Below are 18,104 nucleotides of genomic sequence, written 5' to 3'. Positions count from 1 at the left end.
TACACTTCCCTAACTGCTACCTGCCCTCTATCGTGGTCACCCATTCCTCATCACTTGCAAACCCCTGCCATCAAAATATTTTGTATACCGTTTTATTATGTTAAGTACCTTGATCAAAGGCACTCGATAAATATACAATAATATACGATAACCCTGAGCAAATACATGAAATACTTGCATTGTGACAATAGCATTATTATTTTCACAATAGCATACATGGCATGAATATGTATGAGCAGCCTTGAGTGTCTCCCTTGTGGCCACCACACCAGCAATACAAAATTATGCATATTAGCGGAACATAAGCACTTGTTCTTTTTAGCCGCAACTATGAGGTTTAGAATACAGTATAATGTCGCATATCCAACTCGCTAGTCACCGACGTTATTAGAAACATGTGCAAAGGTATGTGGATATGTGTAGAAAATTATAATGACACCCTGCACGATTCGTTTTCTGGACAAAAAGTGTAAACTGCTTAAAACTTGATGAAATGCTTGAATGTACTTTTCGAAGTGAATGAATGTAATATTTTAACAATATCAGTACCCTAAGTGAAACGGTCAGAATTGAGAACATCTATAGAAAACGACATGCACAAAAAGCTGCATTGTGTGGGGGCAGCTAATAGATTAGGGCGTACATACGGCAGTAGGATGTGCGGCTGTGTACAGAGATTTGCTCATTGTAATTGGTGTCGATTGACACTCTCTTTTACCTCCACGGCCCCTCTGAACCTACAGGTTGTGCTGCTGACGGAACAGTTGGGGCGCGCCCTCCTCTACTTCCTGGTGACCTCCAAGGACGGAGGTTTGAACTTTACGGCCCAGCTTATACCGTTCGCTCCAATGACCAAGTTCTCTTTCCATCCGATAAACCCCGACGTTCTCGTGTGCATCAGCCTCAACGTAAGAACCTGCATGCGACCCACGTTATCAGATGCAATAGTCGAGTTTTTCGCGGTTGGCGCTGCTGTGTTTTCGTGTTGGACCATGCATTATCTCGCATGATGTCCGATGTTACGCTCCGTGTACTGCAAGTGCAGCTAAAGTTGAGGCAGTGAATCGATGTCCTGAAGAAGCTCCCCCAGCACGTGGAGAAAGATATCAGACATCGTGCCGAACAAAACGCGTGGTACAACCCGAAAATGCATGGGGCGTGCTATGTGATTTGTTAATGGCTCTTGCATTCAGTCAGGTTTGGACACTTCATTTTGAAAGTTTTGCTCAAATAATGATCACAAAATTTATATCCGTCCATACCAATTGTGCTGTGAGTTTTGACCAGGTTGCGGAGGTGCGCTCACGTGCGATTCAGCAGCTTTGAGGTTGTGGTGCGCTGATCCTGTGGAGCTGGGTTGGGGAACCTTTTTTCTGCCAAGGGTCATTTGGACATTTATAACATCATTCGTGGGCCATACAAAATTGTCAACTTAAAGATTAGCCTGTTATGTTTGGTCAAACATTTAATTAACTCACTCCTAATGTGATGGCTGGAACAGACTAAATTGTTTTGCGGGCCTTATCCGGCCCGCCTGCCGGACGTTCCCCACCCCTGCTGTAGAGGCTTCAGGAATTGCATACGTGGGACACAAACAATGGCATAACCCGACATCTGTACAGCAAATAACACTCGGTGCATTCATCTTAAAAATAAATACATATGTAATAGTCGATGTTTCAGACAATGGTCATCAAAGAAGAGAGTTAGTCCGATTAATGTGTTTGTATATTTGGAGTTTGCATAGTTTTTCTCCGGGTTCTCCATTTTGTCCGTCCACGTTAAGAATCAACATGCTTTAGAGTATTTGGGTGAAAGAAATGTCCACATTATAAGCCACGTCGTTGAGCTATTTGTGGCCAGATCGCTTCTGAAAAAGAACTTTCTAGCTCAGTGGGCCGTACCTGCTCAAATAAAAAAAAATAGTTTAGTTTATTAAGTGTAGTTTATAGTTTGAGTTTATTTTTGCATCATTTGTGCTTCTAAACCACTGCCAACCAAGCAGCAGCAGAATCACCAAATGGTTTGTACAGCAGGTAGATCAGTTCTCTTGTCAAAACTTTCCCTCATTCATTTTGTCTACTGTGGTTGACTGCTGTGATTTGGTGGATTTTCAGCCACGGTGACACGAGCCTCAAATTTGTGTGAACGCAGTCCTCGTTGGATGGCATCTGTGTATGTGTCGTGGGCTCAAACGGAGACTCAGACGTACTGTTTGGAGGCAACACATTTATTAGTACCAACACTCTAACACAAAGGTGTAACTGCCCCTTCACCAGATAATAACCTATGGTGGTGGTCCACCAGACTAACGACGCTAACTACACTGGGAGTTAGCTACCACGGACGGGACCCCAGCTTGGGTCTGGGTCCCCGTGTTAGTGACTTGTCTTCAGACGTAGTGCATAGACGGAGAGTCTTGAGGATCACAACAGCAGCTGGTCCCACTGGGAAACCAGCTTATAGCCTCCGTGGCGGGGTTCGCTCCGCCCCTAGCCACGACCCCCTTCTCGAACCCTTGAGGAGGACCTCCAACTTGACACATGGTCCCCCAAGCCCCTTCTTTGGGGGTCCCTGGGTAGACGCCTCCGGTCACGTGACCTCCTAGGTCAACCAGAGTGCCATTGCCTCTTGAAACGCCGTTCCGGGGCCGGCACCCCCGCACCTCATCCTGTAGGGCTGGCACTGCACGCAGCATGTGGTGCCATTGGTTGCTGTCAGTCAGTACTTCTCGAGCCCCGCTTGGGCCGGTACTGCATCCACCTTCTGTGGTGTCTGCGATGTCGATGCATCGCGCGCCGTGCCTCTCCCAGGCCGGCTTCACACAGTGACATGCAACGATGTCACTACATATGTATGTTGAACTTATTTCGCACCGCACGCAGCCAACCGTGCTTATAGGAGGTGGGGGGGGGAAGGACAACAAACGGAACACAAAAAGCAGTTCTGAAGAAATGGATATTCAGATTATAAAAGTGCATAGCTCCCAGTAGCTTCCAAATATCGGAAGAGCATTCTCGACGGCTACAGAAGTGCATAAAAAGTGCACAATGCGGTGACAATCTTTGTTCGATGGTTAGCCAAAAGCCGCCGCGAGGATGACTGGAGTTTGCGCGATGCTTTATGCTCCGTGACAAGATTACCAAGGTATTGTGGTTAATTTGTGGCAAGCATTTTGTACTGAGTGCGACCTATTTTCAGAGAGAAGTGTGCCGACTATGCTCGCGAAATTGAATTGAGCTGAGCGTGGCCTTCACAGTGCTGCAGGCAGCTGGTGGAATTTAGCGTTCACTCTAATGGACGTACTTACAGTCTTGTGAATAAAATTACGTGAAACGCTTTCAACACATTTTGAGACGGTGTTCCTTTGACTAATATCGCATTAAAAATAAAGAAACCCATTTTTAAATCTAGTAGGTGTTTGTGCGTGTATGCGAGTGACCAAATTTGTATCATTTTATCGACCAATTGGCACGAGTTTTGGGTGCATTTTGCTTTCGGGAGCATTTTATAATTTGGAGAATACAGTAATCGTCATGAACAATAACATTTGTTTATTTTTTTAGGCTTCGCTCTTCATCACGAAAGACTTTGGGATTACCTGGCGTTTAATTCATAGCCATGTCATCACATATAAATGGTGAGCCTCGGTTCTAAATAAGCACATACATTACAAAATACATTTGTTGTGTTTAAAGTGAAAATTAAGCTCTTGAATAATTTTTTGCCAGGATCAGTGGCATGCAGCTCAGTTTCTGCAGATTAGGTTTTAGGCCACGTATTCACCTCATTTACCCTGGTAACATTACCAATAAAATCACCTGGTATTACCAGTGACTTCAGATTACGATGTAAAAACATACATTTGAGAAAAAACATGAAAGTGAGCCACTCTAAATAATGTAAACCATATTCGGCTCCAGAATGAGAATTGTTTGATTTTGGGTGCCTTAAATAAAAATAATCCATTTGATAACACTTGACAGTATTTGTAACACTTGAAAGAGTTTGCGCATTCGCGTTTGCCATAACCAGTGCCAAAAAGAACCCACCTTGTTTTTTGTACTAGCTATGTGGCCGATGCACGCAAGCCCTCTACAACGGAGCCGCTATCCGAGCTCCATGGTCTCAATGTGGCCTGCAGGCAATTATCCTCAAGATAGATCAAATATGGACAGAACTTTAGTATATGGCTGTGTTGCTATGAGAGGCCTACTTTATAGAAAACCGGCAAAAATGTACAAAATTGTTGCCCTGTTGTCTTATCTCGGCCTATGGACATACTGCCTCCTGCACACCTGATGCAACTGCTTCCATTGTCCCTGATTCAATACTCACAACGACATGCTACAAATTGTTACACAAACCATGGCTAACCATGGCTTTTCTTGTTATTTGTGTTTTTTGCGTATTGTAAAAGTGTGGTCCGTAACGCAAAGCACAGTTGTCATCGCATTTAGTTTGCTATTCTTCTGGGTGAATGGACGATTTAAACTTTTACGGTAACATCTCGGTGGCCATTTTGAAAGCTTACCGATTTTACGTTTTTATATTTGCGTAAGTGTTGCATGCGTGATTGTGCATACAATTTCAATTAATTCTCTTGTTCAGATTACAGTGCATGGCTCATGTCATGCGTGCAAATAATTAATGTCCTAATCTTATAAATCTAATAATTTTCATTCCGCTGGAGTTTCTGTATGCGCTGCAAGGTTAAGACAAAGGCTGTCTGTGACGGTAGTGTTTTGAATTGAGATGGAAGTTAACGATTGCACCAATTTACATTAACAGGGCAGAGGATGGATCACTCTTCCTTACAACGACAGGTGACGAGAATCCACAATGTAAGTGTGCCTTTTTTTAAACGCGGGACATGGTCATTCGCATGCTCACAATAATATGCAGCGAGTAAAGAGCACGTTCATAATCACAGCATCGGTCCCACTGCTACTACAATGTTCGAAGGGTGATCCAATTTTATAGATGCCCCCCCCCCCCCCAACAAGTGTTGTGAAAGCGACGGTCCTTGTATCTTAAAGGAGAGTTACATGAGTTAACAAGTGAGATTGGTGGAAGATATGTCGAGGCTTTGACATAAAATATTTGTTCTCATTTAGTGGTGGTATCGCTTAATGGATCACACTGCGTATTTGCCAATATAGACACCAACTATACAATTGCTGAAAATAATTACCAAATATTTATATTGCAAAAGTTGAATACCACATACTCAGTTTTGTATTCACATTGCCTTCGGTAACTCTTGTAATTTATTGTACTGCAAGAGTTAAACTCCTTTTAAGTTTGTGTTATTTTAGATTCTCAGTGGTGGTAGTTAATGCAACTAAGACCAAGATTTAAGACCAGGAAAGCATCACTTAGTGTATTATTTAAAATTAATGAGGAAACACAATTTAATTCTTATCAGGCACCATGGAAAGTTAGTTCTTGTGTACAACCCTTATCCACTCTACTTCTCTGGCATCTCTATGTGCAGTGCAGAAGGGCCATTACCACCAACCATGACCTATTTTATATATTTTCTTTTTAAGGTAGTGTTAATATTCTTTGGTTCAAATGCATCGCTCCGGATGACCGCTGCAAAGTATGATCTTGAGTTTTGATTATAGTGTGGTGATATTTAAAGGTGCATTGCAAAGTTTTGATACTCCTACTGATTCTCCTGCTGTTATGGAGTGACTCATGCAGCCAGCTATGGCTGAAAAGTTTGGTAGTACATGTTATGTATATCGTTTATTGTAAAATTTGAATCACAGTTCCTATGTTCACTGTTACATTGTTTTATAGCTTTATTTTGGTGATTTCGAAAACGTATGGTTTAGACATGTTCGTTTGTTGAAATACAGAGTTAGCCTGATAATTTTAATCTAAATTGTCTTTTGGTTGTTATTGTTTGACTTGCATCCCACTGGGATTTTTGCACACAGCGTTGATATACGGTGTTTTTTTCTGGAAGACTTCACTGTTTTTTTTCCTGGCTTTATCTGTTGCGCGTAGTCACTTTAAGATGTTCTTTGTTCATGTTTTTGTTTGTTGCGGTTGCACCCGAGTCAAGAGCCGCATGGCTGACAGGGCTATACCTAATAAATGAAACTGAAACTTTCGGTAAGTCACGTAGATAGAAAAATAATAATTTTAAAAAAGTGAATAAAAATACAAATAATACAAATAAAACAAAAACCACGACGTTTCGATCACAACACAAGCGATCGTCTTCAGGAGGAAAGAGGGGGAAGGTGAGGGAAGGTCGCAGAAGGCGACAGATTTTAAAGGCTTCAAAAAAGTTGGCGTGGCACAAGCTCTGGCGGTGGCATGGAACATGCAGGGTCACGTTTTGATGAGGGAATTCATCTAAAACCTGATTCCCACCACCACCCATCCCAGAAGAATTCCCTCGTCAAAACGCTGCACCATAGAGCTCAATGTATCTCCGACCATGAACACCTAGCCAGTGAACTGGAACGCGTACACCAAGCTCTTAAGGCGTATGGATATTCTGACTACACAATCCGCAAAGCTATCACCCCAACCGTGAGGAAGGAGCCATCTGAGGATCCAATCAAAACCATCACCTTGCCATACATAGTAGGGGTCACCAAAGATATTTCCAAAATCATGAACAAACACAAGATCCAGGTCCGATTTAACACTACATAAAATTCGTGATCTGATCCCATCTGTTAAGGACAAGATTCCTGACATGCAATATCCCGGCGTCTACAAACTAAGCTGTATCTGCGGCAGCAGTTACATTGGGGAAACTAAGTGACATGTCTCTAACCGTGTTCGTGAGCATAAGGCAAATTTGAAACAAGGTAGGACCAATACTTCTGCCGTGGCTGATAATTATTTTAATGCAGCTGGCTCATACGAAATTGATTTCTCTAAGACGATGGTACTTTGCAAGCCCACTGGCTATCAACAAAGATTTGTTCATAAAGCCTTCAGTTTCTACAGATACAGACAATTTCAACCGAGAGGATGGGTACAAACCCGGCAATCATTGGAAAGATGTCATCAACTACTTTGGGTCATGACTTGATTTGTGTTTTTTTTTTAAGGGAACACGGGTCAAGTCATGACTTGATTTGTGTTTTCCTGTTACCTTGCCCCAGGGCACATATGCCCCGCCCACTTCGTTCTGACACTCTTTGGCGCGTTGTTTACGTGGCCCTGCATGTTCCATGCCGCCGGAGCGCTTGGGCCACGCCCACTTTTTTGAAGCCTTTAAAAGCTGTCGCCTTCTGTGACCTTCCCCCTCTTTCCTCCTGAAGACGATCACTTGTGATCAAAACGTCGTGGTTTTTGTTTTTATTATTTTTATTAACTTTATTTTTATTATTTTTCTGTCTACGTGACTTTACCGAAAGAACCAAAGAATATGAATTCCTGCAGTCACGAAAGTTTTGTCAAAATTAAGGTAGTGTTCTTGACAAATATGAGTTTTTTTTATTGTATGTGCTTGTGCACCTCTACCGATGCTGCAGGAGCAGCATCACCTCCAAGATAATGTGTTTATTATTGTAATAGCATTTGTAAATTGATTGTGTTTCTGATCAAGATGTTCGTAATATTTGATTGACAGTCAGCAGACAGTGGCTGCAACTGAAGAAGTCCATCGATTATGGAGATACGTTCTTGACAATGGCCAGTGGAATTCAAGAGTTTGGAGTGGCCGGTCACTTCATGTACTCGAGTGTGCTTTATCAAAATGTAAGTGTCAAGGAAGGTTATAATTTAACAAGATATATCAACCTTGATAACTCGACAGTCATTGTAATGGACACCTTTGTATGTACATAGCCAACCGTGCTAATCGGAGATATCCTTCAAAGACCTTGGGCTGCTGCAATATGGCTATACAACGATGCATTCTACGATCTGAGATTCACGATAGTAAATAAAGAAAACCAATGAGTAAGTCACTTTACCGAAAGAACCAAGAAGATGAATCATTGCAGTCACGAAAGCTTTAAATCGAAATTTAATTCACGATAGTCATATTGTCCATTTTTCTCCGTAACTATATATCGTGATTATAATTATCATGAATAGATTTTTTTTAAACGTTTTATTTCTTGACAACTTATTTATTAAATGACTATGAATACTCAAAGTTACGTATTAATTGCTATTATGCATTCGAGTAATGCTCTGTCTGTAAAATGTTTTTCATCGTAGTTTACGGCATGGATATATTAAGTCGTAATTTTCCTAGTTCCTTTAATTATCTTAATGTAACTGACAGCATGTGCTTCATAAGCATTATACATTGTAATACAAAAATGACTATGGGTAGTCTAAAGTTTAGTGAACTACAATTCAACAACTTTTAACTAATCTTTATTTGGACTGGAAGTCCAGCAAAGCACAAAAACAGTACATGAACCATGCGAAATACACATGTTTAAAAAGATTAGAAACTGATTTCTCAGTGATTGTCATTTCGTGACATGTGAAAGTGAATTGTATCATGAAAAATAATATCATGGCAGTCCTATAAAGACCTAATACCAGATGTGATATTTTAACAGCACACCTTGATGGTCATGTGATGACTGGATAATTTGCAGGATATGTCAGAAGGAGGGAAGCTGGTGAGGCCTGGTTGCATCGACAGCATTGCAAATGATGACCTCTTGATTTTTGTCATTGCAGGCCAGACTAGTTTTGCACATCTCCATCGATGGAGGCAAAAACTGGAACATAGCCCAGCTGGCGCCCTCTAACGTGTCACGGGTGAGTGAACACACAGCCACTCCCTCCTTATTTGCGTAAAAAAATGTTCTTCTTAGATCGGATGCATTCCATATGATTTTGTCAGAGGCATAAGGTTTCTATTACTGCTCTCATATATATGGGTGACAGGATTACCTTGTGGCCCAAATAACAGTCTCAAAAACTGTTTTTGTTTACATTCGACTCGTGGCTTTTACCGGGCGAGTGTTTACACAATGTCTGGGGTTCAAATTCATCATCGGCCCAGTACTCACCAAAGCATGCAACAAATACACACTACAGCCCCTTTGTCATTCTACTGCTGGATGAGAGCCTCCCCTTGCTGTGCGGGGAATCTTCTGGATGAAATGCCCCTTACGAATGTTAATTATTATTGAGGGTTAATTGACCATACTTGACCATCGCGGTCAGTGCACGTTTGAAGGTGAGGGTGGCGGAGTGCAGAATAACGATAGATTCTGTTGCGTTTGCCCTCCACTTCCCACAGCGCCAATCACGCCTGTCTTTTTTTTTTGCTTGGTGTTTTTCCATTCGAGTACTACCCAAGCCCAAAATCCTGCTTAGCTTCCACGGTCTGATGGTATCGAGAGCATTCCGGGTGATTTGGCCATCTGTTGTTTGGCCATCTGTTATTTAATACAGGAATGGACTCTTTTTAACTGTCCGTATAACTTTGGGCCTCCTACGTCTCCCTTTGCCAAATGAGGATGATCACTTTCAGCTCACTCGTTATGAGCACAGTGTGGTATGAGAGACAGCCCTTTGTCAATTAACTGCAAGATGAAGTCCTCCCCATGTGTCGACAATGGCGGTTATTTGACCATTCTTCACCACGATGGTCAGTGTGGCTCGGTGAAGGTTGGGGGTGGAAGGGGGGGGGATGTCCCAGGACCTGTGATATCGCTCATCACTGATGTCAGCAGCGACCTCGGAATCAAACTCAGGTCGCGGGTTGATATTGAAGTGTGATAACCATGGCTCCGCACCATAAATACAGTAGTGTCTCTTTTTTATTTGAAATATTACAGAAAGTCCATGCTTGCATTTTGCTTGTTCAATATTGCTTGTGTTTCACTTTCAGATATATGCCGTGCTGTGGTATGATGAAGACATGTTGTTTATGCATGTTGATGACCCGGAAGGTAGGATATTGTTCACCACTGCATGTGTTACAAAATACGAATCAGTATCTTACCTACCCTGAATACAAACTGCATGTGGTAATATATATTATAATTATATTTCAGCTTGTGATGTAACTTTAGCAATCGCAACATTCAACACACAAGTGTCACTTGAACTTTAATATTTTCTAAATGTTATCACAGGGCTCCGCCGAGTCGAAGCCTTTACACCAGCAGTGGCGTGAGCAATCAATTTCAGTGCTGCACCAAGCTGCTGTTTATGACAACAACAGCTTGGTGCAATTACATGAGACCATTTCTAAACACCGCTGCATTGTCCTTGTAATTCAGTTAGTGTAGAGTAGAATTAGCCCGCTTACTGTTTTATTACACTCGTTGAGACGCAAAATAAATTGTCTGACAGGTGATGAAAGTATTTAGTGAGAATGCTAATTAATGCTCTACTTTCGTGCCACATGCTTATTTTATCAACCGACATGTTTCAAGTTTATTTTTGCTCAACCCAGTAATAACTCAATACCTGGTGGCGTGGTGGGGTGCAACAGTGGCGAGATGTTAACTATCTCGCCTGGTGTTCAGGAAGTCGTGGGTTTGATCTCGACCCTGACGCCTGTATATTTTTAATTTGCAGGTTTTCCCTGTGGTTGTGTCGATTTTGTTTTGAGTTCTCTCTCCATATTTAAAATCAACATGGGTTTCAAGTGTTTTGCTGCAATACATTTCCACATTATAAGCCACTAATCTAATCTGATCAGCATATGCTGCTCATGTGATATCTAGGAATACCTCCACTTTTGATGTATAATTCTGCTCTGGTGTAATGATTAGTATACTTGACCCGGCATGCCAGTTGAAACGGCTGCCAAGTTTCTTCAATCCCCCCAGCAGTTATAAATGGGCACACCACGGTTAGTCAATCAGCATGTCGTGCGTGGTGGGGGTAAGGTGTGAGGCAAAATATGTCTGGCCAGCGTAGAAGAGTAGGCCAAATACCCTCGAGGAGCTGTCCAGAGCTGTAAGTGGGGAGGCTCTTCTGCCAGCAGTCTCACGAGGAAGACATTTCAGGGCTGCACCTTTTACCAAAGGACAAAGTGCACACCTCTATGAGTGCGAGAGACGTCCTCACTGCTACCCCCTTTGGCTGTGCACAGTGAAGACCTATGGATGCATCTACACTTCGGACAGGCGTGGAATCATCTTCTCCAAGTCGCTCGACAGACACTTCTTCACCACGTTCTTGTTCAACACCGACTTCACCCCCGTCGCCTCAATGAAGGGGGTCTACATCACCACCCGCATCGCAGAAGGTACGAGACCATTTCTTTTACTTCATGGCGTCTAAAAAACTCAAAGGCATTTGTGGATTCGTACACGTGTAGAGTAATAGCGCCGGCTAGTGGACAGCAGCGGCCGCTGGGGGCGGGACAGACAGTGTACACGTGCGGGAGCGTGTGCATAAGGCTGTTGGCAGAGTGGGGCAACAGAGGCAGGGGTCATGAAGGGCCCCATTTGGAGGCACCTGGAACCGGCTAGAAGGTTCGAGAAGGGAGGATTGGTCAGGATGGGCCCAGGTCGCACTGGGAGGATCAAAGGGGAGCGTAGCTCATGGCTGTCGGCATGTGAGTGGGCTCATCTCGTCGTCGTTGTCGTCTTGGCTCCCTCGTCGCTGCCGTCTTCGCTAGATATTGCGCGGCCGGATAAGTTGTAGCTGTCTCGGTCAGTGCCGTCGGTGTTACACGGTTAGAGTTGTGTTTAGGCTAGGCTACTAAGGAGAGTGTGAGGACGAACCTGTGAAGTGTGGATGTGCTGAATAAAGAAGGTGCCTCCCGGAAACCCTTGTTTCCGGATCGTGACACTCTACACACGTTTGGCTGTAAAGCGATGGGAAAGCTCGCTTTGCCTTGCAAGACTTGTATTGATGTCCGTGCATGTTTAGCTCTTGCTGTTTTAATGGCTGCTGCTGCTACGACGTCCATTCCATTTGCAGACAACAGAGTGCAGTCACGAATCACCTTCAACCGCGGGGGACAGTGGCAACCTATTTTGAAACCCAAGAACGTGGAATGCAAAGCAGATGTTTCGGTAAGTGTCACCTTTTCATTCAACCAGAGCCTGTTGCAGCTGAACCCATTTGAGTGTGCAAATTATATAGTGGTTGACCCATCTCCATTTCGTTGTCTCTGGCGAGGAGTCGATCAGCAGCGTTTACATGTTCGTGTCGAGGTTGGCGAGCGAGAGCCGGTGGACGTCTTCAGGAGTAGCCACGTGGTGGATATCTCAAACGCTGCCGGGGAATAAATGGAAGCAGCAGCAGCGGCGTTTTTTTACCCCTTTAGTCCACGGTTTGAGATTGGTCACTGCAGTTGCACCATGAGCCCGCATCTTGCATCTACTCAACGTTCTATCAGACCAATGCATCTCCTTTTATACGGCCAGATTCCCCTTTTCTCTTTGTTGGACATTGATGTTCATTCCTGTCATAGCTTGTTCACTGTCAAATAAGCGTGAAGTTATTGTTGGCAGTCGTGCTAGAATGAGGGCCTATCGCTTGGCATTTTATTGGCTGTGTGTTTGCAGTTAGCATTAGTGTCCTGTGCTAAAGTAAATGTTGGCAGTAAATTAATTGATTGTTCACATTTTCACTAAGATAATCTACGTAGTTAACGTTAGGATTTAGCATCGTACGTATTTGTAATATATTTAGAATTCGCTAAATGGTGTAGGTAAGCAATGTTAATTTAAATCTTGACTTAAAACTTTCGTGACTGCAGGAATTCATATTCTTTTGCGTCTTTCGGTAAAGTCACGTAGGTGGTTCAAAGAAAATAACAAACTACGACGTTTCGATCGCAACACAAGCAGTCGTCATCTTTCTTCCTGATGACGATCGCTTGTGTTGTGATCGAAACGTCGTCGTTTTTTGTTATTTTCTTTTAACCATCTACGTGATTTTTACCAAAAGACCCAAAGAAAATGTTAATTTTATCAGGTCGGCAGCAATATTTCAGCAGCCATTCGTCGATATATGTGGGGAGCTGTGGCGTGGCGTGGTGAAGTATGATTAAACAACCCTATAACCATTATAGAATGGGGAGGCCTTCATTCAGAAGTGGACAGACAAAGAGGTTTGAATTATAATGAATTTTATTTAAGCCTGCAAAACAGGTCATGGATTTAATGATGTTTACAACATTTGTTCCCTTTTCACAGGAGTCAGATTGTGCCCTTCACATCCATGGGAAATACACAATCCTGCAGGACAGCAGTGTACCCCAGCTACTGCTCAGTGAGCAAAATGCTATCGGACTTATTATTGCACATGGTGAGAATATGGTCATGCTGTTATCCATACAGTTTAATAATACAACCTGATTATTTGAGTAATCAAAATACCCGTCCGATTACTGCGTCAATTACTCAAATGACACAAATTGTTGCGTAGATTTATTACTTGTGAAGCAATGGCGCCTTTTGCCGTGAAATACATTTTTTACACATCCACATTAAGGGGCTTGCGTCCAAGTCTAAGTTAGGGTTTGGTCGGCTTGTGGGTCACTTTTCACTGCTTTCCAGGAAATGTGGGCGCATCGCTGAATGTGACCGAGCGAGACGTCTACCTGTCTGAAGACGGTGGCTACACCTGGAGCCGAGTGCTGCAGGGCCCCCACTACTACAGCATCCTGGACTCAGGGGGGCTCATCGTGGCTGTGCCATTCAGCTATAGCCACACTCCAGGAGTTATTCAGTACGTGTGTGTGAGTGAGACGACCGAAATTAGCTCTAGTGTAAGCGGTTGGCGCGCTGCGCTATGTACCCAGCGACCCTGGAAAGGGTGCTATATTAATCCGAAATAGAATAGACCCGAGTTCGATTGCTGCTCACGGCCAACACCATCAACGATTATCTGAACCAGTCTTGGGCCTGCCTGAGGTCGACTCGGCCTCAAATTAGTAATTGGTGGGGTGTGTATACATCATTCTAGAGAGACAAAGATAGCCGGGCGTGGTGCTGGCCACCCACCCCCTCGTGTGACGTGCCGGTCTTCATAGGTACTCATTAACAGCACTAGCCCCAACAGTCTGTTGAGGCTCAACGGTGGATCTTTGTCTTTTTAACGACTGAATGAGCTGTCCATTTAAATATCCCTGCCAGACGCGTGTAGGTTACTGTGTTTGTAAGATTTGTTAGGTGCACTTCCCCTCCTCCCACCCATCTCTACTTTTGTTCCTCTTTCCTTGCCTTCGCTTCCCAATATAAAACCCCTACGCTGTGAGTCCAATCTCTCCCACCCCCCTTCCCAGAACACAGGAGCACTGAGCTCAACATTTTTGTATGGGCCCCCTCCGTCCCCCCTCCCTCCCTTATTTCGGTTCGTGCCTTTTACTGGGCTCTTGTAAAAATATATATATTCCTGCCAGACGGGGGCAATTAATCATTATTAAAGTAAAAATCCGAGTCACTTTCCATGCAGCAGAGTTGTGAGGCCGAAGTTGTGTATTTGTCATTAAAATGAAATAAATATGATAAATGAGAGAGCACGTGAATAACTGAGATGTCCAAGCGCATGGGTTTGCTGAATTCCATACAACAGATAAATATATAGATTTATAATCAATAGTACACCTCCAAAACAGCGCTGCTCAGTCATCCCATGTGACCATATCCCACATGACCACTGGGGCATTACGCGACTTGCCTCGTGTTCCCCCGAAGAGGTGTCGCACGTACCCTACGGGTATGTGTACCACAGGTTGGAAACCACTGATATAGAGAGCATTCTCTTTTCATTCACATATTGGCAAGAGGGCAATTGAGCCATTGGCTCACTGCCGGTCTGCTGCCCTCCAGCTTGACCTGTGGTTCCTCGGCGATTGTGAGATGCGCAAATGTGCATTAGCGACGCTGTATACAAACTTCTTTACATTGTTATTTACGTGTGTTCTTTTTGTATAATTGGAGAGCTCTATGCATTTTTGCATTTTCCAATTAGCTCTGCCAAGATTCTTTTTTTATTTTTTTACCCAGGCTTAATTTCTAGCCATCTGGCAGCATTTGACTTGTGTCTTCCGAGTAGAGGATTTGAGTTCTCAGAATTTTTCCATTTAAAAATGTTGATTTTAGACTTTTTTTTGCTTTTATTACAAACCTGGTATTTGTACCAACACCAAACCCACTTTACATAGGTAATGGACCCCCCCGCCCCGGTGCCTCGTAGCCAACGTAATTGCTTGCTGTTCTGTTTTTGTTTGTTGCTCACAGCTTTTCAACCGATGCGGGGCAGACTTGGCACGAGTTTCTCTTTTCGCCAGAGAACCTCATGGTCAAGGGGCTTGTGTCAGAACCAGGTGCCAAGTCCACTCACGTGAGTGTGTGGGGGCACCACTTGAAGATGACCAACCCAGTCCGCGTTGACCTTGTCTGGGTCAGCTACACGATCGACTTCGGCATCCTGCTGAAACGAAACTGTAAGGTTTCACGCAGCTTCACGTTCGTTTTTCACATTGCAATACAAACTGAAACTTAATCACTGCACATTCAGTTCATGGCAATGTCAGTTGAAATTTAAGTTTACGGTTTGTTTAATTCCAAAAAAATGTTGTGTTCATAGTTCCATGTATTACCAGCCACAAGAATAGTGCCATAATACATCTATATATATAAAAGGGAAATTTGTGAATGTGTGTCTGTTCGAAATGTTTAGCATACTTCCCAACATGCAACAAACTTGAAATTTGGCATGTGGGTAGCTTCCAGACTGTACACAATGGAAAGGTATAAACATAGACTTTTGTATTTTTGGGGGAGGGGGGCACAATAATGGATATATTTTGCACGCCAAGTGAGCGGTGACGTCACATCTGTGATGTCACCCGCATGCGGCAGCGTCACGCAGTGTGCCTGCTGACGTCACGCATCCCCCCCCCCACCCTCCGCGTAGGCCGTGTGTTAATCCAAGACAAATCCAAGTCTCGGGCGAAGCTGGGTAGTAAAGCTAGTTTTTGTATAAAATATACATTTGTCTCGAAACTGATTCTTAAATTTGTTATTCATAAGAGGTGTTTCGGTTAGATCGCGTAAATGTAAAAGTTTTGTCAAACGAGCCACCACCCGACAGCCAATTAGTAAGGGGTTTGTCAAAAAAAACCTCTAATGGATAATATTGGTCGCGAAAGCCTACGTGTTATGTAATTATTATTTCCGTTGATTTAGTGTAGGCTGCAGCAAACGGACACAATGTGAAATGCAATGTTACGTAGCTTAGATTTAAATGACCAACTTGTACTAAATTAAAAAAATGAATGAATGATGTAGCTAGCATTCTTTTTGCTTCCTGAGCCAGTTTGCACAGTTAAACGTCTGTTTCCTGTAGCCACGTGGTAATTTCTGTAAGGCGAGAGTAACAAAGTGCACCATATTTCACTGGTACCGTGGATTTTGACAACATTGACATATTTTTTTAATAATAGTCCATTACGCATCACGATTTGTTGTCCTTCCCCCGCACCTCCGATTAGTTCGGTTGGTTACGTAAGGCGCGAAAGAAGTTCAACATACATCCACACCTACTTTCGCTACCAAATTATTTCCTGTTTTTTTGGCACGGTGATATTCCGGATTTTCTGTTTTGTATTTTGTAAGCCACCTTGAGATACTGTGATATACAAGTGCTTAACCCTATATTGAACTGAACTTCTTTCGCACCGTACGTAGCCAACCGAATGGCTTTTATTTTGCAGATGCGTACCTAGGTTGTGTGTTCTGGACTCTCGCTTAAGTATTTTTCTAACTGTTTGTTTTAAAGTCACACTTTCATTGTCAGACATCGTCAGGCACAAAGCCCTGGGTATGAATGTAATCACGGTGCTGCAGTGATTCACGTGCTACACTTTGATCCCCTCAACCTAAGTTTGATTCCCGGCCAATGCTAACATCGGTGGCGAGTGATATCTGAAAGCTTTCCTGGCTTGTGCTCCTCTTCCCCATAATCATCCCACGCTGACCAGCGTGGTGAAGCATGCTCAAACAACACCCTTGACTGATAGGGCATGGGGAGGCCTTCATCTAGCAGTGGACTGAAATAGGACTATAAATTAATGTTTTGCTCTTTTTGAGCATTGAGGCGGTGCTAATCTCTTGTTTTTACAGCCTTGAGCAATTGTTGGTAATTCCACCTCTCTTGCGCATGTGAGTCTATTGACAGGAGTAGCATTGTTGACCTCCCCACAAAGTGGAAGGGTGATGGGCTCTCAACCTTTCCGATTGCGAGCCACTCGCTCTACAGCTGAGCCACCTGGGGCCAAATTATTGCGATGGATAAATGTTCATCTTGCGGCTGTTGTGCGGTTCGTTCCAGGCACGGATGAAGACTTTGAACCGTGGTTGGCACATTGGATGGAGGGTCCCACCAACCAGTCAAGCGGCTGTGTCCTGGGAGTCAAGCGAACATTCCGCATGCTCAAGAAGAACTCTTCGTGTTTGAAGGGACCTGACTACTTTCCCAATGAGACCCTTGGCTACTGCCCGTGCACAGAAGAAGACTACATGTGGTGGGTTTATGACGATGCATGGACCCCCCCCACACACGCACACAGTGGGACACTACAGTGGCGAGATGTTAACTACCTCACCTGGTATACAGGAGGTCATGGATTTGATCCTGACCCGGACGCCTGTATATTTTGACTTTGTATGTTCCCCCCCGTGGTCGCATGGATTTTTCTCCGGGTCCTCTGATTTTTCACTCCACATTTAGTAAAATGCGTTTTGAGTATTTGGCTGCTATAAATTTCCACATAATAAGCCACGTCATTAAGCAATCCATATGTGCCAGGTTGCTTCTGACAAAGTGATATAGCTCAGTGTGCCTTACCTGGTACACTAAAAATTGTTTCGTTTAGTGTGAAAATATAGCAATGCGCTTGACTGCAATGAGGTCCTGCGGATTTTGGGATCATATCCAGCTCGCTGGAGACAGGTATAGCCCGATGTGAAAATGTTGGATATGTGGAAATCTATTTTAAAAATGTACAGTTATTAATTGGTCACGGCGGATACTTGATGGTCGGGTATACAACGTTGCACTCCAGAGGTTATCTTGCCTGAGTCCAAGTCCGGCCACGGCTAAGAAAGTGGGCAGAGTGAAGAGTTTGATTTTTATGGCAATGTTTGGAATGTGTGGGTTTGGGGAGAGGAAACAGA

General features: G+C 43.5%; 1 protein-coding gene across 1 annotated transcript in view; it reads left to right on the top strand.

Moving 5' to 3' along the window:
* LOC116952725 (sortilin-like) overlaps positions 1-18,104 on the top strand; it is a 47,064-nt gene that overhangs the window by 15,147 nt on the left and 13,813 nt on the right. Inside the window, exons 5-16 of the mRNA XM_032972332.2 lie at positions 744-908; positions 3,567-3,640; positions 4,792-4,844; positions 7,607-7,734; positions 8,680-8,760; positions 9,842-9,902; positions 11,057-11,212; positions 11,893-11,987; positions 13,116-13,227; positions 13,479-13,650; positions 15,165-15,370; positions 17,260-17,452. Coding sequence (XP_032828223.2) covers positions 744-908; positions 3,567-3,640; positions 4,792-4,844; positions 7,607-7,734; positions 8,680-8,760; positions 9,842-9,902; positions 11,057-11,212; positions 11,893-11,987; positions 13,116-13,227; positions 13,479-13,650; positions 15,165-15,370; positions 17,260-17,452 — 1,496 coding nt within the window. The remainder of the gene's footprint in view (positions 1-743; positions 909-3,566; positions 3,641-4,791; positions 4,845-7,606; positions 7,735-8,679; positions 8,761-9,841; positions 9,903-11,056; positions 11,213-11,892; positions 11,988-13,115; positions 13,228-13,478; positions 13,651-15,164; positions 15,371-17,259; positions 17,453-18,104) is intronic.

Source organism: Petromyzon marinus, chromosome 48 (assembly GCF_048934315.1).
Source record: "Petromyzon marinus isolate PM22_M1 ecotype Great Lakes invasive population chromosome 48, UKy_Petmar_22M1.pri1.0, whole genome shotgun sequence".
Lineage (NCBI taxonomy): Eukaryota > Metazoa > Chordata > Hyperoartia > Petromyzontiformes > Petromyzontidae > Petromyzon > Petromyzon marinus.
This window is presented reverse-complemented; position numbering and strand designations above follow the sequence as displayed.